This window comes from Mesocricetus auratus, unplaced genomic scaffold, assembly GCF_017639785.1.
Source record: "Mesocricetus auratus isolate SY011 unplaced genomic scaffold, BCM_Maur_2.0 Super-Scaffold_100691, whole genome shotgun sequence".
NCBI classification, from domain to species: domain Eukaryota; kingdom Metazoa; phylum Chordata; class Mammalia; order Rodentia; family Cricetidae; genus Mesocricetus; species Mesocricetus auratus.
This window is the reverse complement of record NW_024429267.1, coordinates 6498322-6522420: the sequence shown is the minus strand read 5'-3', so window position 1 is coordinate 6522420 and position 24099 is coordinate 6498322. Positions and strand designations below refer to the sequence as shown.

The following is a 24099-nucleotide window of genomic DNA, read 5'->3' as shown; positions in this document are numbered from 1 at the left end:
CTATATTTACTCACTTTACTGCTGTAGTCTTTTCCTTTATCTTTTGCCTTTTCTTTACAGGGTCGGTTCTGGACATTACACGGCATATGCAGCTCATGAAGGCCGCTGGTTCCATTTCAATGACAGTACTGTAACAGTGACCGATGAGGAGACCGTTGGGAAGGCAAAGGCCTACATTCTATTCTATGTGGAGCGTCAGGCCAGAGCTGGGTCAGATAAACTTTAATACCTCCTCTGATCACGATTCATAAACTATACCGGACAAACATTTCCAATTTTCCATAAATACTTGATCCAAGAGTTAATTTCGTTATGCACTTTTCAATTTCCAGTTTGGGGTTTAGTTTGGTCAATGGTAGTGACTTACTCAATATGGGCACCAACTAATTTTTGTTGTTGTTCTACCAGAAAACCTCAGCAGGCATCTTGATTGGCTGCTTTAGTTGTAATAACTCGAGTTTTATATGTAGTTTCCAGGACTTAGTTCTGTTTGGCTTTTTATATGAATGTTTTCAGTTCTCACCAAGGCACATGTGCTCTGTCCTTACATGCTGAGAGCCACCCTACCTGCTGCCTTTCACAGTGGCTGGGTCGTGTACGCAGGACCTGTGGCTCACGGTCTCACAGTGACTGCTCAGGAATGCCCTCTGACCGCAGGCGGCAGCTGAAGGTCACAGACCAGGCCGTCACCGCTGCCTGTGTCTCGGGGCTGTTGTTTCTCAGCATTAAATAAATCTGTCAGTTCTGTTGCATCTGTGCTGAAGTCCCAGAATTGCTCTCTTTCTGTTCTACTCTTAGTATTTTCCTGGAGCAGAAAGGCTAGGAACGGCTACCTGGTAGAGGTACATCCCGTCCCATGAGGCGGATTCTGGGTGCTCATCAGAGGTGAGGTGTTAGCCTCCAGAGTTGACAGTCACCTGACTTCAAGTGTTGCTGTAGCACCCTTTCCAGACAGAAGTGGCGTCATCTTTAGTCTGGTTTTTTTTTTTTGCTCCCTGCCTGATAGCAGAGCCAGGAGAAAGTATTTTTGTCTCTGAACAAGAATATTTTCTATTCTTGAATTCAGTTGCTTAAAAAAAAATACTGTTTACAAAAATAGATGGAAGCACTATTTGGATTCAACCAAAATGGGAGTTTGGCCCATTTAAAGAAGGCAGCTAATGACAAGTGCTGGAGGCCAGTGATTGAGGGTGGAGGAAATGCAACCTGCAGGTCAGAGTCTAGAACTCCCAACATGGCTTGTTCCACGTTCACTCCCAGAAGGGACAAAGTGCACTTCATGCAGACATCCTAGCACTCTTATTTTTTCTAGTTAAAGAAAAGTTTGGTAGCTTTCCTTGGTTAGTGTGAAGTTGATGGCGCAGACATGGCCCGATTCCACTTTAATATCAGCTGGATAAATCCTGAATTTCCTCAGAGCAGAAATGACATAGATCAGCATTTCAATATAAACCTAATTGGAACCCGTCAGGACAGTGGCCACATGTGGGAAATTGGAAATACATTCCTCAGTCACAGTAGTCATGTTCCCAGTGCTGGATATAAGACAGTGCAGTCTAGTGCATTTCCACAGGATATGGCTCTCTTGCACAGCACTGGTTTAAACTATCATGCAGAAAAGGCTATGGCACCATCGTGTTAAAGCGGGCAGACCTTGAGGAGCTGTGCGGAGTTACGAGATAGAGGCACATGCAGTTCTGTTATTCTGGTTTGATCCACAGACTGAGGGTCACTTGACTTGCTCTAATATATTTGAACCTTGATTAACACAGCTAAAGCCTGAATGTGAGTCTCATTTGACGTTACACAAGCTCTTGCAAATCCAGGCTCTTCTTAGAAGGGAGACTCTAGACTCAGCAGTGGCATTTATGTCTTGACCTCTCAATGGGAAACTTCAATGACTTCCAAAGACTCAGATGAAACTGACACTGTCCATCAGGTGGAGCACATGGCAGATTGACTGCTCTGTTGAGGAGGTGATGGGCACGACAGGCGACACTGTTGGCATACAAGGGGAAGGCATCCTCTCTGGGAATTTTTGTAGTGGTTTTGTTGATTGATTTCACTTAAGCAACAGTGAGTGACCGAATGAAGATTCTTTGAGAAAGTGGCTGCTTCCATTGCGTTCTACATCTGAACATCCATGATGTAAATATGCCTGTCTGTATTTTAATTGTAGCCTTATTTACCTGTTGGGAGCTCATCTTTCTGTGCTGCTTAAGACTTTCCCATGTCATGCATTCTAGGCCGCATGCAGCTTTTTGTTCAGACCTTGTGCTGAGGCAGGGCCTCACACGTACCCTGTCCCATCAGCCCCTGGGAACAGGAAACTCCAAGTCCTCCCACACAGGTGGGGATACAAACAGTTTGTGGCAACACAAGTCTCTCTCCATGGTGGAGAAACCTATGCTTATCCACTGTATTCTACTCAGTGTGTAGTGATGACAGATGATACAATTAAACCAGTCACATGTGCTGGCCCTGGTTGAGTGTCATGTGTCTCACCTGTGCAACCTAGAGTTATTCCTTAAAGCTAAACTTTCCCTTCTTTGGTTTAATGTACATACATTTCACCCATTGTAACCTCCTTAGTCCCCTAAACTTTCTCATTTCTCCTGCTGCTGACGTCACCTCTTGCTCAAGCTCTGGAAAGGCTCAGGTAAGAAGTGTCTCCACAGCCAGAGCACCAGTCACCCGAGGCCAGGGGCAGCCCTGAGAAAATGCCACAGCACAGGAAGAAGGGGGCACATATGTCTGTGACTGTCACCACTGGACAGTAGCCCCTAGGTGAATGGTGGCTGTGCTAAGATCATTTGCCATTAGAACTTGGTAGTCCATAAGATGGCGAGGGAACATCATGGTGCTCATGACTATTGTTCTGGCTGTAGTCACATCCTAGTCCCACCGCAGCAGCTGGGCTGTTAGGTGGAAAGTGGCATTAAAGGTCTCTTTTCTGTCTGTCACTCCTGCACTGTTTCCAGTAGAACTGAGACATGGCAGAGCAGGGCAGCAGGGGTGGTCCTGTAGCTTACACGGGCAGGAGAGGGGGTGGCCTTTCGGAAGCTGCTGCTGTCTTAGGTTTTTCATGGTGCTGTGTTAAGAGCAACCTCGTTAGTTCCCGCCATGCCTGTCCTCAACTGTGCTGCAACACCATACACCACTCCTAAAAAGCAGCGGGGAGGTGCATACATCTAGACCATTTCCATTTCAATTAAACATTCAAAAACAAAGTGAAAAAGAGCTGCCTCTGCCTAGCCTCACATTTTGGGAAATACTATCTGGGACAGACACACAGACACACACACACACACACAATGAAATACTATCTGGGACACACACACACACACACACACACACACACACACACACACACACACACACACACACACACACACACACACACGAAACCCTGAATCTACTATCTGGGACAGACAATGAAACCCTGAATCTACACACACACACACACACACACACACACACACAAAAGCTGAATCTTTATGAAACAGTTAAGGGTAAACATAGACCATTTGGGCCAGGGAAATCCTTTGTCCAGTAAGGGCATTGGAATTTGAATTTAGCTCAGCCTCGTCTGCAAGCCATTAATCTCCTGAGCTAAAGTAACGGAAAAGCATGACCCTCAATTTCACTCACAGCTGGGAACATGTTACCTCCCTTGGCTGGGGGCGTGGGTGGTGGGGATAGCACTGGCCTCTTCCTAGCAAGGGTGAACAAAGGAGCCACACAGGCACACTCTGAGACGTAACAGTTAACATTCACCACCACCCTGCTAGGGAGAAAGACTGAAAGCACCGGAGGGCTGTTGCAGCCAGTCACCTCCAATGGCAATACCTTGGAAAGTCAAGAGCTTTGTGCTCAACACTACTTTGTGTCAGCTCAGAGGTGGGGGAAAAACCCTTTTAAGGAAACTAACTTCAGTGGGCTGCTCTGATGCCAGGACTTTCAGGCCCTCTAGACATAAGCCGAACCACAGATGGCTGCAAGTCAGTCTGGATCCTGACACCCGCCCTCCCCACCCCCAGCTTCAGCACCAGTTGTTGGCCAAAAATAAACACCATTCCTCAACCATATATGTCCACCAGTCCTGATCTGAGGAGGAAGCAGGAGGCAGGTCAGACCCTTGCTGGGCACACTCACGTGAGGCAGCCACTCGCCATGCACATAACCCAGCTCAATCGGGAGTGCCTGCTCTGCCTCTTCTCCTTCCTGGACAAGGACAGCAGGAAGAGCCTCTCCAGGACTTGCTCCCAGCTCCGGGATGTGTTTGAGGACCCCACCCTGTGGCCCCTGCTGCACTTCCATTCTCTCGCAGAGCTCAAGAAGGACAACTTCCGGCTGGGCCCTGCACTGCGCAGCTTGTCTATCTGCTGGCATTCCAGCCGCGTGCAGGTGTGCAGCATCGAGGATTGGCTCAAGAGTGCCTTCCAGAGGAGCATCTGCAGCCAGCACGAGAGCCTGGTCAATGACTTCCTCCTGCAGGTGTGCGACAGGTAGGCCACCTTGCCCCAGCCAGCAGTGGCCTTGCTGGCCTTTTGGCTCCAGGGGGTGGAAGCACACATTCCAAGAGCAATATGGCTCTCAGTCTAAGGCAGCAACCAGTAACCCAAGAGCTGGGTAAAATCAGCTCAGTCTGCACTCCTAAAGCTGCTTTTGTGGCAAAAGAGTGGAGGGTCAGCTGGCTCTGTCCGTGGAGCAGCTGTCTTTACTGGCAGCAGCTCTTTACTGGCAGCCATGAAGGGTTTGCTGGGTTCAGCTTAGCCTGGATTTTCAAGGTCAGGCCCTAGGAAAAAGACTCCAGAGGCATCAGTGGGCCCAGGCCTCTGATGTGTCCTAAGCAGTCCCCAAGGACTGAGAATTGCTAATGAAGGAGAGCCAAGTGCAGAGTAGCCGTGAGTGTCTCTGAGAACATGCTCAGAGTAGTGGTGAGTGTCTCTGAGAACAAACAGTTACATAGTACCCAGGAGGCTCCAAGAGGTAGTGTGATGTAGCCAGTATGGGGCCACCAGATTCTTAGCAAATAAGACATATACCACTCAGTTAAATTTGAATTTGAGATAAAGCAACTCATTTTTAATATAAGCAAGCCCCTCAAACATCCCCTATCTGATCTTTTGACCTGCATCCCTTGCAGGGACAGTCACCAAATGGGTTGGTCACACCTTCCTGTGTAGGACAGCTCTGGCTGACATGGCTCTTGTCAGCAGTTAAAGAGAAAAGAGTCCCTTGCTAGCTAACAAGCTTGGATGGCTGCCAGCTGCTGCCACGCAAGGTTGATAGTCACTGTTGGCTGGCCTCCCATAGGAACAGGAAATAATTACGTGGCCTGCCTTTTCACTTGCTAGTACACAGGAGAAGGGTAAAATCAGCTGGGCTGTAAGGGAGTCATCTAGTCTGGATTCTCCTGCCGTAGTCATTCTCAGTCTAAAACTAAGGCCAGATCAGGAATATGCTGAGGGCTAAAATGCACTTTCATAACCTTCATGAGTAACAGTATCAGAACTACAAAGTATCTACCTGTCAAGTCACCTGAGCCATTCTGAGCCAGACTCTTCATTTACAAAAGTGGGGTAGCACGTGGGGGTGGGGGTGGAGGGGTGGGTGATGAGCGCCAGCTGTGCTGAAGGCCCATAGACTTGAGGGACTCATGGGCTCAGTGTGTGAATGGTGCCGCGCCCAGTACATTGTAAGTTACTTTCATCTACCAGGCACAAGGGGTGGGAGGGAGGGTGGTGTGGAAGGGAACCTGGGCCTCCTTTACTGCAGGGCTCGGGCCCACTGGAGACCCCCTCCCCCGAAGCCAGATGCCCTCCTGGTCTCCAGGAGAGTGGGTTACATCTGCCTGCAGGGGGCTTCCGCTCACAACCTCAATCCTCACAAGCGCATGGGTACACACTGCCCCACACCTGCCACCCAGAAGTGAACTGGCTCAGTGATAGTCGGCCACGCTACAAATAAGTCCCGGGCGTGCTCCACAGTGTCCCAACTTCAGGGCCTGGCTCTAGCTGCCATGGGCTCCAGGCTGCAGGGAATGAAGTGACTGTTGAGCAACCGAGCTGAAAGCTAGGCCCAACACTGGCTTCTTGTCATTATTCATTACTCCAGGAGACTCTTCCGCTCCCAGCCCCTGGGAGGATCAAAGGCACACAGCTGTCTCTCCCAGAGACTGAATAGCTCCAGCAGACGCAGGGGGCCCTGACCGCAGTCCTCGACACGTGGACTCGCGGCCGCCCCCTCCAGGGCAGGACTCAGTGTCCCGCATCTCGGTCACCGCGCTCTCCCCGCAGGTGCCCCAATCTGGCGTCCGTCACACTTTCTGGCTGCGGTCACGTCACCGACGACTGCCTGGCCCGCCTGCTGCTCAGCTGCCCGCGCCTGCGCGCGCTGCGCCTCGAGAACTGCGCGCGCGTCACCAACCGCACTCTGGCGGCCGTGGCCGCGCACGGGCGCGCGCTGCAGACGCTGCACGTGGACTTCTGCCGCAACGTGAGCGCCGCAGGCCTGCTTCGTCTGCGCGCCGCCTGCCCGAACCTGACCCTGAGCGCCGAGCACAGCGCGGCCATGATGCCGGACCAGCCGCCGCTCGCGCGCGGGTGCGCTGCCTCGGTTTCCCCGGCTGCACCTGGGGGCCGATGCCAACCTCACGCCACGAGTTCCCGTGGAGGACGCGCGCGCGATTAAACGAGCGGACGCTTGTAAAACATTCGGTGGTTCTAACGTCCCTCCGGACCCCGCGGGTCTTACCCGCGCGCTCACTAGCACCAGCGGCGGGACCGTGCACTAGGCTGGCGAGGAGCCTCTGAATGGTGGGGCACACACCGAAGCAGGATGCACAAGCCATTCTAGAAAACTCGCTCCCGGCCCTGCATGACTGATAGTTATCAATATTTCTCCTACGGTTATCACAAGGGAAAATGTGTCACTTGAAAAAAAAAAAAGACCAGTATTTAAAGATAAAAGCAATAGCTCTAGTTAAGTGCTTAGATATGGAACCATTATTAGCTGATGAAAGAACAGACTTTTCATTTCCTAGATTTGCTGGTCCTGGGCCTGGACTTGAGGTCGGTATCACTTTAGTCGTCCTGTCCCCATGGCCAGGGCCTAGACAGGGATGGAGCAAGCAGGTAAATGGATATGACTCGGAGGAGGGCATGAAGCTCGGGTGACTCCTTCCACCGCCAGCTGTAATCAAGGCTCAGTCATTTATCTGCTGCCAGGTTTTTCAGTTTTCTGTGAAATGGTTTCCCGATTCCGACCCACAGAGGAGAAACAGCAAGAAAAAGACAGATTCTGTTCTGTTCCCACGAAGCCTCTATTTTGATCCAGGCAGTAATTGGTCCAGAAGGTGACTTGTGGGGTAGGGAGGGGATGGCTCTGGGATTGGTGGCAACCCCGGTGGTGGGGAGGCACTCAGAAGGGGTTGACCAACTAAATCTCATGAAGAAGGTGACACTTGAGCCATGAATCGAGCCAGGGCTCCCAGCAAGCCATATGGACACTGTTAGAAACCAAGAAACTTTCAGGGCGCCAGACTGAACATTGTTGGGTGTTAGCTACAGCGATGAGATCAACATGGCTGGAGAGGGGTTGAGAACGGGACGAAGGAGCTGTGAAGGGCAGATTATGGGAAGGATTAAATGAGCCCTTGGGGGTCACCTCATGCCAGTGGGAATCAGCAGGGCACACACAGGGAAAGCCAGTGAAGTTCAAGAACAACGTCCAGGCTCTCACCCCTCTCTGGGCAGAGCAAAGCTGCTGTCAAAGGCCTGAGCCCACAGGGTTAAGGCATTATTTCCAATTAAAATAAACTGAAGCCTGCAGACTGCACACCTCATCTCAGCGGGAAAGCACTGCTGTCACTGGGAGGAAACCCAGGAGTCAAAGGGACCTTAACCTCATCAGCACAGAGCCCTACTCTTAGGGAGACTCTCGGGGCCCAGAGACCCAGGCAGAGTCTTCCTACCAAGACCAGAATTAAGGGCTTGTCTTTATCCAGAAGTCCCTGGTGTCTCCCAGAAACTTCAGTCTTTCTCTAAGGCTCAATTCTCTGCTTTTCACTCAGATTCATGCACTACTTGCCATGGCTGGCAGAATCTCATTTTTCTGAACATAAACACTGCTTTTCTGCTGATAAATAACTACCTTCCCATTTCTCTGCCTGATCCCTTATTTCCCTTGACTCCATGGGAAGCAGCCTGTGACACAGACTTGGTAGGAATAAAAGAGACAAGATGCCCACAGACCTCCAACCCTTTTTGGTAAACTGCAGAAGCCTCACAGCCACCTAGAGGCAGCTCAGATGGGCAATTAGCAACCACCCACGGGGCTGGGTCCAAGCACCAAGTGGGACTTTCTCAATCCCTCACACAACTCTCTCATCCACACACTAGCCCTCACACGAATTCACAGCACTTGTTATGCATGCTGAGTCTGCAGTGCACAGCTGTCCCTTCTGGGCCACCCTTTCCTTTGATGTCCTTTGGTCCTATGGCTTGCTCATTCTGTCTCTAGATCTGACCACATGGCATCGGCATGGAGATGCTGTCCCACATCCATGTGCTGAAGCTTTGCAGGAGGGGTGCTGCCAAAAAGCTCTGCTCCAGAGTGAGGAAACAAAACCAGACAGACACCCAGGATGCCAGGAGAACATAGGGAAGGAGGCAGCCAGGTCCCAGCGTCTCCCACCACTGTGACCCTTGGTAGTATCTTTTTCAGATGAAACCTGCCCCAGTTTCTGAATGGCCAAAGAGCATCAACGTGACACTGGCTGCACAGCAAAGCTTATGCCATCTGGGCTCATGTCTGCCTCAACTCCTAGCCCGGAGCTTCCCTGGTTCAACAACAGTAGCTTCCAGTCTGATTCCTGAATCTATTTTATTTCTTTGCGTAAGGAACCCTGCACAGGCGAATCAAACTAAAACAAAATAAATATATGAATATTCATGTAAAACTGTCCTTTCTAATGAACAATTATACACAATGTACAGTTTCATGTTCACTGGGTAGGCTTACAAAAATGTATCATTCCCAACTAAAAATGCACCAAAATGGTTTCATGCAAACTTATCCAAAGTGACCAAAAATACAGAGGGAAACCTGACTGAGCAGTTTCTGCTTTTGTTTTTGTACAATCACTTGAAAAATAAAAACATCTAATTTCTTTGTTTCATTTGAAGTAACTAAATGTGGCCACTGTTTATGTCAGCTTATGTTCCTAAAACATCTATGCAGTTACCATAAAAGTGTGTCAACATCAAATCAGAAGTGAGCATTGTTGAGAAGGGGTGGTGACAGCACCCTCATTGGTCAGTAGTCAGTGTCAGAGCCCTCGGCGTTGTCCACGTTTCTCGAGAGCATGTAGTTGTCCATGTCAATTGAACGGCAGTTGTTGATGGCATAGCGCAGGCGCTCAGCCATGACCAGCTGGCTGGAATAGGGGGGCAGCCTCAGCTGGAAGAAGCAGGTCTGTGAGGTAGGCAGGCTGTCATAAGGCTGTGGAAAGACAGACCCAGAGCGTTACAAAGCACACTGTAAATGCAGGGAGCGTGGAGCCAACTACTCACTGCCACTGCCAAGACAGGCAAGGCTCCTCCCTGACTTCAAGTCCTAGGTTGTAACCACTGGTTCATTTGCATGGAAGAAGGGGTTAGGACCTGGCAGAGGCACACGGATCCACTGTCCTGGCCCCTAAGACTTTCAGGCAAGTTACTTCCTGTTTTGCACTGCCTCCAACGGCCCTGTAATGTCTGGTGATAAGTCCTGACTAGGACTGCTTGGGAGAACACTGCACAGAACCTGTCAGAGTTTAAGAGTACAGTGGGAGTTCCCTCCTGCCTACCAAGAGGCAGACTTGAGGTGATGGTGGGACCCCAATGAGTGCTTGACTCTTGAATTTGCTTATTAACCACCTTCAAAATGCAACTAGGCTGGGGATCTGCGGCGAGGCCTCTAGGGAGGCACAGCTGCCTAGCACTGCTGCCTTTATCTCTGGATTCTGGCGCAGCAGGTGTGCAGCAAACACACACAAAAGGCACAGGGCCTGAGAGGCAGAAGCATGAGGATGCCTTGGCCACTCAGGCGAGGATAGGGAAGGATTCTGTTGGCAACAAGGTTTCCACATTCACTTAGGACCCTTTCTCACCACAACTAACTCAAGTTCAAGTTTTATGCCTCATGTTTTTAGATTTTGATGTTCCAAAAGCTAGAGCCTGAATGCATAAGCCTTCTGGGAGGTTCAACTTTGGTTTCCCTAGCAGGCAAGCAACAGCAAAGGGAATAAGGCCACATTTTAACCAAGGAAGGAAAACTGCATACTTACCCTATCGACCTTCATGATTTGAAACCTCTGGGAAATGTCGGCGGTGTTGGCGGGCAGGCGGGAGCGTCCAGACACGAAGCGCATGAAGAGCACCCGCTCCTCATTGGAGAACTCTTCCAGCGTGCGCCACAGCCACTGTACCAGCTGGTGTTGTTCGTCCACCTCGCGGTAGCGCACGACCTTCTTCAGGACCTCCACACAGATCTCAGGCATCCCACACACCATCTGCTCCAGCTGCTTGGCCGTGAGGAGGGACAGCAGTGGCACAGGGACAATCCAAGACATCCCTTCTCGAACCGCAGCCACCTGTGTCCACGAAAGGTCGCTCATTTTGAGGTACATTTGTGCAAGTAGACAGACACGCATCATGGGCACAAGCTGTCTTTTCCAAGCCCGAGGTCTGAGTCCCGCCCCGCTCTGGAACACTTCCACTCCTCCCAGTCTTAATTCAAACTCCATGGAGTCTGCCTTCTCCCCCACAAAACTTCAGTGAGTGGGGTCCTCTTTGGGAGGCACCCACTCGTGTTTCTAGTCACACACAGCTACCTGCAGCTGTGTGCTGTGTGGCTGCTCCATCTCCTCACCCAAGTGAGCCGCTTTTGAGGACTGGTATGGTATAGATGGCTATTCTGGTGAAAACTGTGTCAATTTTTCCCCCCAAGATAGGGTTTCTCTGTGGCTTTGGAGACTATCCTGGAACTAGTTCTTGTAGACCAGGCTGGTCTCAAACTCACAGAGATCCGCCTGCCTCTGCCTCCCGAGTGCTGAGATTAAAGGTGTGTGTCACCACTGCCCAGTCTGTGTCCATTTTTGGAAAGCACCAAAAATATATAATAGAATGTCAATAAAGACAAAGGATTTTGTAAGGACATTGAATTCTAACTCTGGGATCCACCACTTACGATGATTTAAATTTTCTCACATGAAAATGGTTATTGTTCACCGTGAGCAATGGCTAGACGACCTGGGTGGGATCACCATTATTCACAGTCACCCTGCACAGGGCAGCTGGGTGGCTGGAGAATGAAGGAGGAATCCAGTCCTCTGCTCAGAAGCCCCTTGTGGTAGCCTCTGCTCAGAAGCAACCCTCCCTCGATACTTCTCTCTAGGTCCTCTTAAACTATCTCTGATAAAAAAGCAAACCACACCTCAGAAGGGGAGCTACACCTGGGAAAGGCCCTGGGGGTACCAGGTGCTATTGCTTACTGTGCCTGGGCCCGAGGGAAGGACTGCTGATAGCATCCCCAAGGTCCTAAGGGTGTATCTACACAGAGTGCCAAACCAACCCGCCAAGGCCAGGAAAACAGAAAACAAAACTGGAAGCAGTACTCAAGTGCGAGGCTGGCTGCTTGGAGGTGGCAAGGAGATGGCTGGAGAGTCACAGGAAGAACATGCCCTTCTACAAGACAGGCGGAAGTGAAAGCAGATGAGGCCACTTCACTGAGAGAGGAACAAGGTAGAGGCCGAGGCACAGAGGACAGGCAGCAGCTCAGCAGAACCAAGGAAGTCTAGATCCTGGATCTGTGGTGGGCACATGCTTATTCTCTCTAGATTCAGTGCTTCTGTGATGTGCAGCCAATAACCCTTATTTGCCAGAGTGCCCCAGGGAGAAAACGGCGCATTATGGGGTCCAGCACTAGGCACTGGCCAGTACACATTTAATCACTCTCTAAACTCTGAGGATTGAAAATGCTCATCAGGGCTGGGGATGTAACTCAGCAGCGTAGCACTTGCCTCTCACAGGCCAGACCCCAATCTTAATCCTCAGCAACATATACACAGACCCCCCCCCACTTTCTATCATGAATTGGAGATAAACCCTGAACCCTAGCCCTGTAAACACTGTCACTGACTAAAACCTAACTTCGCTAAACTAGGAAAACAGTTTAATGACTGAACTGGCCCCAAAGGCAAACTCAAAGAAGGAACTAAGATTGAGGGATATTGGGACTTCAAATAAAAACTTAGATATCCTCAGAGCCTAGATCCAGAGCTAAAAAGGACCCAACATAACCTAAAAATAAAACATTGAAACTATTAATGATCTTATGAAAAGAACCAACTTTGGACACAGTATCAATTCATATGGTCACTTATTCCTATCCCTAACATTAATTTGGTGTTTATTCGTGTTTTACCACAGACTGAGGAGAACACAAATGACAAAGATGCCCTCCTCACTTGCAGTCTTTCAAGCTGACTGAAGAAACAAGACCCACATGTTCTTAGGACACTACGTCCACACAAATATATAACCCAAGATGAGTGTATCTCAAAGGAAGGAAAGCAGTCTCTCCCGGTGAGGAGGCCCAGTCTGTGAAGGAGGCACATCCTAGCTGAGGCTGAAGGTCTGTACCAGGAGAAGGACGGAGGCGCTTGTGAGGCTGCAGGACCTGTGTTTAGGGCTGAATGACCCAGCTGGAGAAGTGCTAAGGAGGGGCCTTGATGCTAGGTGAGAGCATCACCTCATACAACCAATGTTCAATTCGGATCTGACTTACAGACTTGGGCACTGAGACATGACCTAAGAAGTCTCTGGATAGGGTCTGAAATGCAGATACAAGTGAATCTACACATGAATGGTAAATAATGGCCAGATCGGTGAGCTCTTGTGTGGATAAAGTAAAGCATTCCAGGACACCTTCTGCACCATGATGTTTCATCTCACCTGCCGGTCCATCTCATGCAGTCGATACTCAATGGCCCTTTCCACATACTCCTTCCTATTGGAAAATGTGAGTGGGATGCTATTTCCACCAGGGATTATGGGAACCATTTTGCCATCAGCACTCTGGCCAACAAAAGAATCAAGAGGAATCATCTAAGAAAAGAAAAATAAGGAATTTTATTACATGGTAGAAGGGATAACAAAAGGCATGTCTCACACAAAACACAGTAATAAAGACAAGGCTTTGGTACTGAAAGTAAGGTAGACCAGGCAAGTGTGACTGCTCAGACCATGCTGACCCCTCTGCTACAGGTAAAAGGAGGCACGTCTTTGCTGTGTTCAGCCATCTAGGAACATGGGTCCCTTTCCAGTTGGTGCCCCTGGTTGTCCATTGATGGGCAGAAAAGCTGTTAAAGTGGAAGGGGCAGAAGCTAGGGACTAACATTAGCAGCTACCAAGACCACTAAGACTGAGCCACTAGGGGCAGCTTGGCCCAGACGTGTCAGGGTTAGGTCAACAGAAACAGGAGGACAGCATCTGATTCTACAGAGAAAGCTTCCAGTCTGTACACATATTGGAGAAGCTGGGGTTTACCTCATGGAAACTCTCCTCAGTAATGCCGCTGTCTTCGATGTGAAGGATGCTGTTAAGGGTCTGCACGTAGAGCAGATCCACCTCCTCCAAGTCCTCCAGGGTGAGTGGGACACAGCACAGCTGCTTCCACACTAGAGGGGCCAGGTGAAGGTCCAGAGGCTTCTTTGTACGAATGGCAACCCCCATTAAAATTCCCAAGAACTTAAACTGCATTAAGTGTTCATCAAGACAGGCAGAGGGATTAAAAAGGAACCTGAGAAAGAAAAGCAAATCTTTCAGCAAAAGATGAGTTCCCCACAGCTACAGCATTAGATCAGACCTGAAACTCACTATGTAAACAAGCCTGGCTTCAGACTCAGAGTCTGCCTCTGCTAGGATTAAAGGGATGTGTCACCACACCTGCCTTCTACCTTGTTTTTGAGATGGGATCTCTCACTACATTTGCAGCTTACCTGGGTTTGCCTAGGTTGGCCAGCCATTGAGTTCTCAGAATTGGCCTGTCTCTAGCTCCCAGCACTGGAGTTCCAGGCACAAGCAGCCATATCTAGGTTTTATGTGCTGGGGTTCTGAACTCAGGTCCTCTTGTTTTCAAGGGCTCTTACTCACTAAGTCATCTCCACAGCTCCTATTTTGTTTCTATTTTTAAAGATAGTATCTTGCTATGAAGCTTAGGCTTAGGATTATGGACATGCCCCACCAAACCCAACTACACTTAGAAGAAAAGTAAAAAAGCCAGTAAATTGCCTAGTAGTCTCCTGCTCCTGCATCTCATGCTGCAATCAGTTCACTTAAACTTCTAAGTCTTCAGAGCAGATGAAAAAATTAAAAATTACAAATACAAAGACACTACTGGATTGTGAACAACCAGCTCTGTGACATGACATTAGCAGAGCATTCTAAATGAATCACACATGGTAAAAGCCTGAAGGAATATGTGGCAGCCAGGTTTCATAAGCAACTTTGAGCTTTCTCTTCCCTCTGTATTACCTTCAGTCTGTTCTTTAGTATCGAGTGAGGATGGAAATGTCTGTTTCTCACCACGACAGGGTTGTAATGAGGGTTCAGTGAGAAACATATGTGAAGCACTGGAAACAGTGCCTGGCTCACAGGAAGCACTCAGTAAGTGACTGTCATTATTAAGGCATTTGAGAAACATGTCTGTCTTACCTGTCTCTATTGTAACCAACTTCTGCAGTAGCATTAGGAGAGGGTATGAGAAGGTCGACTACACCAGTTTCAAGTTCCTGCAGGAAAAGAAAGTGTTTTGCTGAGAAATGGCAATCAATGCATAAACAAACTACACTAAATACTGGAATTTATAATGCTACGCTTCACCAATCTCTATAGTCTAGTTGTTTTTGTGATTCCAATTTAAAAAGAAATTATGAAGTCCTTATGTGAGGAATCACCTGCAGAATGAAGAACCAGCATGAGAAAGGTCACCAATAAGCAGCTGTGCAGCTATACGCAGGGTGTGATGAAATTCCAAACTCATTCAATACTGACAGCCAAGTGTCATCAAGCCATTTATTTATCAGGCAAAGTGGAAGGAACAAAACTAATCTTGAAGCAGTCTGCCAGCATGGCTTACAAATCAGAACTGGTCAACACCCTCCCTTGCCTTTTTTTTTTTTTTTTTTTTTTTTTTTTGGAGACAGGGTTTCTTTGTGTAGCCCTGGCTGTCCTGGAACTCACTCTGTAGACCGGCTGGCCTCAAACTCACAGAGATCTGCCTGCTTCTGCCTCCTGAGTGCTGGAATTAAAGGTGTGCGCCATCATCGCTTGGCTTATCTATACTCATTTTTAAAAATTATTGTTTTAACTTCAAAAACTTATTTGCTTGTATGGATGTTTTGTCTGTGCACCACATACAAGCACTATCCTCAGAAACCAGATGAGGGAGCTGAACCCTCTGGAGCTAAGAGTGGGCACTGAGATCCTAACCTGGGCACTCTGGAAGAGCGCTAAGTGCTCATGCTCACTGCAACAGCTTTCCAGTCCCAGATTAAACTCTTTAACACTCATTTTTCTATTCTTCTGGAGCCTGGCGGGTCCACTTTGTTCTAGAAACACCAAAATAAACCAGAGCACACAGTGGTCTTGGGTCTGTCTCCTACATGAATGTATTCATATGTAACCACTGTTTCTTCTACTACAGCATCACAGATGGCGGATGAGTGAGTCAGTGATCTTGATGTGCTAAGGAATCTCCACAAAGCATTTCCCAAACTCACTGCAATTCACTACACAGTCTATCAATGAAAGTTAAAGACTCACAGTGCAGCCATGCTATACTAACAGAGCTCAGTAGGGATACTGCATGTATGTACCTGGCACATCTCTGTGATGGTGTCATCAAACACTCCTCCAGCATCATCAGCCCCTTCTCCAACCAACTTAACCTTCCATGCTCGGGAGGGCAGACGGAGGTCTGATGCATTTAGCTTTACCACTTGTCTTGCTATTTGAACAAAGATGGGCTTACACTTCCGTCCTCTAAAAAGAAAAGAAAAAAAAATCAGAAGAGTAACACAACTCTTCATCTCCATTACATCACCACAAAGGTTCTTGGTGGCATGTTTCCATCAGTTAAAGAACTGGGGACTAGAGTGAGTCCTGTCACTACCCTTTATAAGTGAAGAAGCTAAGGCACACAGAGACGAATTAGCAGTAATATTCTAGACAATTCTAGCTAGTTAGTGAAACACACAAGACCTACCTGGTTGATATTCTCTTTACAGTAATTTGAGGCCCATAATTTTTGCCTTGAACCATGGTTTTCCCTATGGAGCGTACCATGGGGAGTGTGTAGACTCTTGGAGCTAACAGAGGCCGTAGTTGTCCCTGTACAATGCCCCATGTTCCAGCATTGTAATGAGATGTGCTGTTCTGTACACAACATAAGACCAGAGATGGCATGGTATCAGATTTAAAAGAATAGTACTTTTAGATATAATTTCTTTCTGAAATGTCCTTCAAAAGCATAGATATGAGTCTCAGTTGTAATTAGTAACTTAAAAAAATACTGATAAAATATGACTATCATTTTTTTTTTTTTTTTTTTTTGGTTTTTCGAGACAGGGTTTCTCTGTGGCTTTGGAGGCTGTCCTGGAACTAGCTCTTGTAGACCAGGCTGGCCTCGAACTCACAGAGATCCGCCTACCTCTGCCTCCCGAGTGCTGGGATTAAAGGCGTGCGCCACCAACACCCGGCTGACTATCATTTTTAAAACCTTAGAAAATACAGAAAAGGAGAAATCCCGACATGGTATAAAATCCATCACTCATCCACACAGAGATAACCTCACTGACACCTGGGTGTGCACACATAAGTTCTCAACAATGGAAAAAATGTACTATTTAGAAACTTCTCAGCTTCTTTTCTCACATGGCTTCTCGTCAGACACTTCTCAACCAGAAGCAGCTTGCTGACACTCTAGTGCAATAGCACGTCCTCCTGCCTGGCTGCTGCCTGCTTATAAAAGAGACGTCAGATCTCTTCCTTTCTCTAGAGACTGGTGATCTAAAGGTTTATGCCTGGGAGTTTTTCAAACTGATACACATTCGGGCAGACATGTTTGCTTATTAAATAATCTTATTTCTTAATTTGTGGGTCTATTCTATAAAGACAGACAACCAGCCAAATTTACTTTGTTTTTCCTAATTTCCCTTTACTACATTGAGAGTGCTCCTTCATGAGGAGCAAGATGTCTCCTAGACTTCTCAGCTGACTTGATTCTTTAACACTATACTGTATATTTTATACTATGTACTATATTCTTTAACACTGTGCACTATGGTCCTAGGAGTACTGTGTACTTAGGTTCCTCCTCCCCTTTCCTTTTCCAGGGCTAGGATGGAGGAACTCAGGTGCCTCATGTAGGCTAGGAAAATACCTTACCATCTGGCCATACACCAGCCACTTAGCATCATGTACTAGACTTGGCAGGAGCTGACATGCTCAGTGACCCATGCTTCTTCCAGTTTTGGACAAATCAAAAATACTTTCTGTTCAGTCACTTGTCCCCACAACCAGCAATAAAATGGAATTCCAATCCTTGACTTCCCCGTTCTTCTTGAGTCAAAGAGCATAACACATTAGAGGGAGTTTTTCAAAGGCAGAAAGGCCCTGGGACAGTGCAAACATATCATGGGTACCATTTCCCAATTGGGAACTTTACCTGGTTGTTGGGACTGAGATTCAGTAGCCTCCATGATGAGTACATGAGGTCAGAGAAGTGGTAAAGCAGCCGGAGCCTGGCCCTCACGGTGTGAATGCTCACCTCTCTCACTGCCCCATACTGCGGGGGCACTGTGTCAGGCAGGCCCAGCTGGAGAGGCACTGACACACCTGCCCAAAGCACAGAAGCACTTGTGAAGGAAAATGCATTGCCTCCATTTTGAGTATTCTGAAGACTTTTAAACATAAAATAATCACTCAAAGAACACACAATCTCACCACCTACATTCTGTATGTAATATTTTGCTGTATTTACTATTCTACATAGATATCTATTCCTCTACCTACTAACTCATCTTATTTTTTTGGATGCTTTAGTACTTGTGGTGGTTTGAATGAGAATGACCCACAAAGGTGTATAGATGTGAGTACTTGGGTCACCAGGGAGTAACACTATTTGAAACAATTAGTAGGTGTGGCCTTGATGGAGGGAGTGTGTCACTGGAAGTGGGCTTTAAGGTTTCAAAAAGCACATGCGAAGCCCAGAGTCTCTCTCTTCTTGTTGCCTGTAGATCCGAATATAGACAGAACTCTCAGCTACTTCTCTAACACCACGTGTGCCTGCATGCTACTATGAGAATGGACTGAACCTCTGAAACTATAAGCAAGCCCCAACTAAATGTTTTCTTTTATAAGACATGCTGTGCTCATGGTGTCTCTTTATAGCAACAGAACACTGAGTAGGACACTATTGAGTCTTAAAACTTCAAATATCATAAGCCAAGCATGGTGGTGTAGACCTATAATCCCAACATGAGTTCAAGGTCATCCTTAGTTATGTGGCAAGTTCAAGGCTAGCCTGTGTTACATGAGATTATATCAAAAATCCAAAACAATGAGACAAAATAAATACTAACAAAATTAAAATAAAACAAAAAAGTTCCAAACAACAACAAAAAATACATAGGAAACCTTTTCTCCTTTAACTGTTTCTTTTCAAATAAAGGAACTAAAACAGTTGGGATGGGGGGGATCTTCCTTTCCTATTCAATAAGTTGGCAATCTCATATTAATGCATGGTGCAAATGAGGACCAGGTATTCATCTTCTGCTTGCTGGGAATCTATGTGACTGTTAGTTCTCAAGAAAAAAATTTCTCTGAGGAGTCTTCCCCAAAGTCTTCCTGGGGAATTAGGAAGGTGAGCAAAAGTAGAAGGGAACTCTAAGCACCCAGTCACACATGGCTTCAGAAATTAGACACCAGAAGCTACTAAGAAGTGGTTTGGGACTTCTATGAACAGTGACACAAAGATGAGAACTACAAAAGAATGTCACAATTAAGGTAATGGCTACATTTGAGGGAAATGGAAGATACAGACTATCAGAGGGTCCTTACTAAAGAAGACACTTATGCATATGTGTTAGTGTGTGTAACTCCACAGGATGACCATCCACCTTGTTTTTAGATACAGGGTCTTTTCCCATGGGCTTGGAGCTTGCTGATCAAGCCAGGCTAGCTGGCACTCCCTTTCCTTTGTAGACCAGGCTGGCCTTGAACTCACAGAGATCCGCCTAACTCTGTCTCCCGAGTGCTGGGATTAAAGGCGTGCGCCACCACTGCCCAGATCATGCCTGGCTTCTTTATGTGGGTGTTTGGACTCACAACACTGGGTCTTAGGCTTGTGTGGTAAGCATTTTACTGATTTAGCTGTTTTCCCGAGCCCTGCATTATACTTTCAAGTCCTTTTTTTTGGGGGGGGGAAATGACTATAAATATTCTGTAATATTTTTAAAAATTTAAAAGAAAAAGCCACTATTCATACTCTATGCTGGAATAAATGGCAGCAACTGGACCTGTAATGAGTCACTGAATAGACATCTTGTATCAAATGGCTACTAGAGTGAAGAATATGACACCTCAGAGCTTTTTATCTTTTTAATTGTAAGCCTTACAAAGCAACTGTAACCTTTTGGCTACTGTCATAAGGTTACAGAGAGAGAGAGGGGGAGGGAGGGAGGGAGGGAGGACACACAGGAGTCTTTCCTAGATGCTGAAGTCTGCAGGAGAAATGCCTGATATGAAATATTTATGTGCTTGTAGCATAGAGAATACTCCAGAAGCTTTGACAGTTTCAGACAGATGCTGAATGTCATCAGAACTACAAGCAGATAGCGCACTAGGCACTGCTAAAAGAGCAGTTGGAAGAGTACAAATGGTCTGCCCCTTACCTGGTGCTCTTGGTGGGACAGGTGGTGCTGTCCACGCAGCACTGTGGCACCGGCCAGCGGAAATCTGACGGATATTTTTCCCTTGCAGAACTGTTACCAAGGTTGGTTCTCGAACATGGTTGGTGTGGCCTAGACCAAGCTAAGCATAAAAAAACAAATGCACAAAGATTGAAGAGATAGAAGTCAAGCCAATAAAATCTGTTAACATCTTTGTCATACACCAATATTAATAATGAAATGAATTCTGATTGTTTCTCTATCACAGCAGTTCTAATAGCTTAGACTGTCTCTTAAAAACAAGAGACAAAAGAGCCAGTCCAAACTTACAGATTAGTTTTTAACAACTGGTCATTCTTGGATTCTACTTCTGGAAAGGGTAGGAGTTTTTCTTGGAAAGTGAGAACAGAAGGATCTATAAAGCTCTTATTTAAAACACACTGGCTTCTGTGTTACAGTACACAGATGTAAAACACCACAGACACCAGGCCTCTGTTCTTAGCAGCAGCAGCTCAGTATTAAACATCAGTGGGGAAGACCTTGCCAATGCCTAGCCAGAGAATCCCCAAAAGCCTCTTCACCATTAATCTTCCTCTCATCAAGACCACAGTAACCACAATGATGATCAGCTTCCTGGTCTGCTAATACAGTTATGAGAATGTAAATGCTCACTACGGTTACTGAGAATAACAGACCTCGAATATCAGCGTCTCTGATTCAATGGACAATCAGATCAGAGGTTTTTGGGAGGAGGTGAGGATGGCTCTGTACATGGGCTGAAAACTATGATAGAAGCATCTATCTCAACATTTCCTGCCAAAATCTTTATCTTCCATACACAGAGAGAGCAAGCACTTAAGCCTGCAGGCTTTTCATATTCTCTTCATTTCCATTCTTGCATTTACTCCTGTGACTACTGGGGATGACAAGACTTCCTGCACAAGCGAAGGATTCCCTGGACACAACTGCTATAAAATATAAATCTAAGCAACAGTGTTAGATTTCTGAGGCATGAAAGGGCAGCAAACATGACATTTACCTGTCCTTCTGAATTGCTCCCCCAGGCATAAACATCTCCATTTGATGCCAAAGCAAGTGTGTGTTCAGCTCCAACTGCCACATCTTCAATGACCACTCCAGCCAGGACAGGGATTTGCTGGGGTCGATTGTGATTACGGGCACGTCCCTCAGGTAAGCCTATCAAGCGGTCTGAAAGACAGTAAGAGTAAATTTATGATGGCACTACCCCAAAGTCTGTGTTTTGTAACAGGTCATTAGCCTTTTGTATTAGAATGTCAATGATGTATGTAACTCATTGGGGCAAAATCTGCTATTTCAGCAAAATATACCACTTTAAGTAAAAAGTTTGAGGTATTCCTATATGAAATGTTAGTCTTTTTATTTATATAGAAAATTAAAATTAAAGTCCATATTTCAAGCCAAGATGCTTTATACTCTTATAAAAGGACTGGCAGCCAGGCAGTGGTGGGTGCATGTCTTTAATCCCAGCACTAGGGAGGCAGAGGCAGGTGGATCTCTGTCTACAGAGACCAACTTGGTCTACAGTGAATTCCAGGACAGCCAGAGATGTAACACAGAGGAATCCTGTCTTGAAAAACCAAACCTTCTCTCCCCCCAAAAAAGAACTGACATATGTTCAACAAGACCTTCAAGTTTCATATATTCTTAAAAAAAAATGCCAGATGTTGGTGGCACATGCCTTTAATCCAGCACTCGGGAGGCAGAGGCAGGCCAATCTCTGTGATTTCGAGGTCAGCCTGGTCTACAGAGCGAGTTCCAGGACAGCCTCCAAAACAATACAGAGAAACCCTGTCTTGAAAAACCAACAAACAAACAAAAATGCCATTACACCTCTTTGGGTCTTAAATTCCTAGCCCGCTTCTCTCTTAACCCTGTCGCTCACATCCTCTAGGCCATTAGGCACAGCATCTGCCATCTGACTTCCACTTGCACGGCTTCCCTAAAACTGTTCCTGCAAACCATGTGTTGGCTCCTGCCTGCTTTCTGCAGTGGCCTCTCAGTTTCTGATAATATGGCCCAGGTCCCCCATTTCCCCACAGACTCTTCACAACACTCACTTATATGCTATTCAAAACCATCTGCCCTAACATTCCCCAGAATTCTACTCTAGTCTTCACTCTACATGTTCTTCTGGGCTTTTTAAAATCCTATGACTAAAGTTCTACCTACTACCACTATGCAATCAATGTCCTAGCCTAGTTCTGTATACCCAATCTCTCTGGAGTCCCAGATACAAATTCCCAATAGTCCGCTGGATCTCTCTACACATATATCTAGAAGATAAGGCCCCATATGGCAGTTATGGTTTGGACATATAATGGTGCTATTGAGAAGATGCTAACTTCATCAGTGATTCTTCCACAGCTGAATGGTTTACTAAGAGGTGGGACCCGGTTGGAAGAAGTGGTAACTGGAGGCATATCGTTCTTCTTCTTTTATAAACATTTATTTACTCAATTAAAATATTTATTTTCATTTTATGTATATATGTGTGAGTGCCTGCATGCATGCCTAGTGCCCACGCAGACTAGAGGGTGCTGAGTCCCCTGGAATTAGAGTTAGAGATAGTTGTGAACCACATGATATGCATGCTTGGAACCAAAGCCAGGCCTTTTATAGAAGCAGCAAGTGCTATTAACTGTTGAGACACCTTTTCAGCCCCTTATTTATTTGCTTCCTCCTCCTCCTCCTCCTCCTCCTCCTCTTCCTCCTCTGGTGTGTGCACACATACATGCAATACTATGTATGTAAAGGTCAGAGGACAATTACTTCTTTTTTTCCACCAAGTGAGTTCTGGGGTAGAACTCAGGTCTCAGGCTTGGCAACAAGTGCCTTTACACATGGCACAATCTTGTCAGCCTGGAGGAATGTATTTGAAGGCTGTATCTTGTCCTCAAGCCCTTTCCCCCTCTTCTCTTCTCTTCCTCATATCTACCTTGAGGTGAATAGCTTTGTTCCACCATTCTCTTCTCCCAAGAGAATCTGTTTCTTTAAGAACCCAGAAGCAATGGAACCACAAAACTACAGACTGAAATATCTGAAACCACAAAAAAAAACTTTCTTCCATTATGTCAGGTATATTGCATCATACTGATGAAAAAGCAAACTAACATGATGATTAAAGCTAAGCTCCAAGCCAGGCGTTGGTGGTGCACGCCTTTAATCCTAGCACTTGGGAGGCAGAGGCAAGCGGATCTCTGAGTTCGAGGCCAGCCTGGTCTACAAGAGCTAATTCCAGGATAGCCTCCACAACAATACAATACAGAGAAACCCTGTCTCGAAAACCAAAAACCAAAACCAACCAAACAAAATGCTAAGTTCCTTCCCCTAAGCCAGCTCATTCCTTATCTGTCTCTCATACCATCCTCATATACTGCTCATTCTCTCTAGCCTGAGAGCAGCAGAAAGGAGGAAGAACTCTTGCCTGGGAGTCTTCTAGCAAGAGTGAAGGCTCTCACATGAGCTTTAATGGAGGGGAGTTTGGCCTTGAAACAAAATTCATCAAATAGGAGCAAAAAGCATCAAGAGAACAAGGGTCATGTGGTAAACACTATCCAGAACTCTCTATAATACACATGCATAGAAGGCAATGTAGGCTAGAAGACACCTTACCTTGACCAAAAGTATACACATGACCATCCTTGGTCAAGGCCACAGAAAACTGAGTTCCACAAGCAACCTTTTTAATTCCAATTCCACAAAGGACATCAACTTTCTGTGAAATAAAGCATAAGGCACATGTTCAGAAGGAAGAACAAAACAAACCTCATGGACTTTCCTACTGGCATTTACAACACCAAGTAGTGTCTCCAGTAGAAAAGTCAAGTCACTGACTTGTTTTACCCAAGTCATATTCCTAAAGATTATTTTCTGCTACTGCTCCAGGTTTTCTGCTTCTTTGCACACCATTTGAACATTCTTCAAAGCCAATAGTAACGTGTCACAGATTATAAATGAATTTGAAAACAAAGCTGTAAATCATGCCATGATGTTTTATTAAATATGTAAGGAAAGCCCACATAACAAAGCTGCACAGAAGGTCTGCAGAACCAAGAAAC

The 24099-nt window shown here is 46.6% G+C and overlaps 3 protein-coding genes across 13 annotated transcripts in view; 2 read left to right on the top strand and 1 right to left on the bottom strand.

Annotated features, from left to right (window-relative positions):
* Usp3 (ubiquitin specific peptidase 3) overlaps positions 1–2475 on the top strand; it is a 74822-nt gene extending 72347 nt beyond the window's left edge. For both annotated transcript variants that reach the window (XM_040739495.1, XM_005075512.4), the window contains one exon: positions 61–2475. In XM_040739495.1, coding sequence (XP_040595429.1) covers positions 61–226 — 166 coding nt within the window. In that variant the 3' untranslated portion in view covers positions 227–2475. The remainder of the gene's footprint in view (positions 1–60) is intronic.
* A 145-nt stretch (positions 2476–2620) lies between these two features.
* Positions 2621–9194, top strand: Fbxl22 (F-box and leucine rich repeat protein 22). 2 transcript variants are annotated; one of them, XR_005874666.1, is made up of 3 exons: positions 2621–4508; positions 6303–7360; positions 8731–9194. XR_005874666.1 is itself a non-coding variant. In XM_005075515.4 (2 exons), the coding sequence occupies exons 1-2, from the start codon at positions 3949–3951 to the stop codon at positions 6694–6696; spliced, it is 954 nt and encodes a 317-aa protein (XP_005075572.2). In that variant the 5' UTR covers positions 2621–3948; the 3' UTR covers positions 6697–9194. The 2 variants fall into 2 exon arrangements, 1 of the variants encoding a protein (XP_005075572.2); XM_005075515.4 differs by having other exon boundaries at positions 6303–9194.
* Positions 8871–24099, bottom strand: part of Herc1 (HECT and RLD domain containing E3 ubiquitin protein ligase family member 1) — a 162023-nt gene continuing 146794 nt past the window's right edge. For all 9 annotated transcript variants that reach the window (XM_040739487.1, XM_040739486.1, XM_040739492.1 and 6 more), the window contains 11 exons: positions 23654–23756; positions 21039–21208; positions 20003–20141; positions 17776–17945; positions 16315–16484; positions 15926–16091; positions 14763–14839; positions 13596–13848; positions 13002–13154; positions 10334–10639; positions 8871–9507 (listed from right to left, as the gene is read on the bottom strand). In XM_040739487.1, the coding sequence (XP_040595421.1) occupies positions 9322–9507; positions 10334–10639; positions 13002–13154; positions 13596–13848; positions 14763–14839; positions 15926–16091; positions 16315–16484; positions 17776–17945; positions 20003–20141; positions 21039–21208; positions 23654–23756 (1893 nt within the window). In that variant the 3' untranslated portion in view covers positions 8871–9321. The remainder of the gene's footprint in view (positions 9508–10333; positions 10640–13001; positions 13155–13595; positions 13849–14762; positions 14840–15925; positions 16092–16314; positions 16485–17775; positions 17946–20002; positions 20142–21038; positions 21209–23653; positions 23757–24099) is intronic.

Excerpts from the sequence above, each read along its gene's own strand:
- Fbxl22 (XM_005075515.4), top strand. The coding sequence starts at position 3,949 with ATGCCAGGACTTTCAGGCCCTCTAGACATAAGCCGAACCACAGATGGC. Across the intron at positions 4,509-6,302 it reads CTCCTGCAGGTGTGCGACAG|GTGCCCCAATCTGGCGTCCG; the intron begins GTAGGCCACCTT and ends CTCTCCCCGCAG.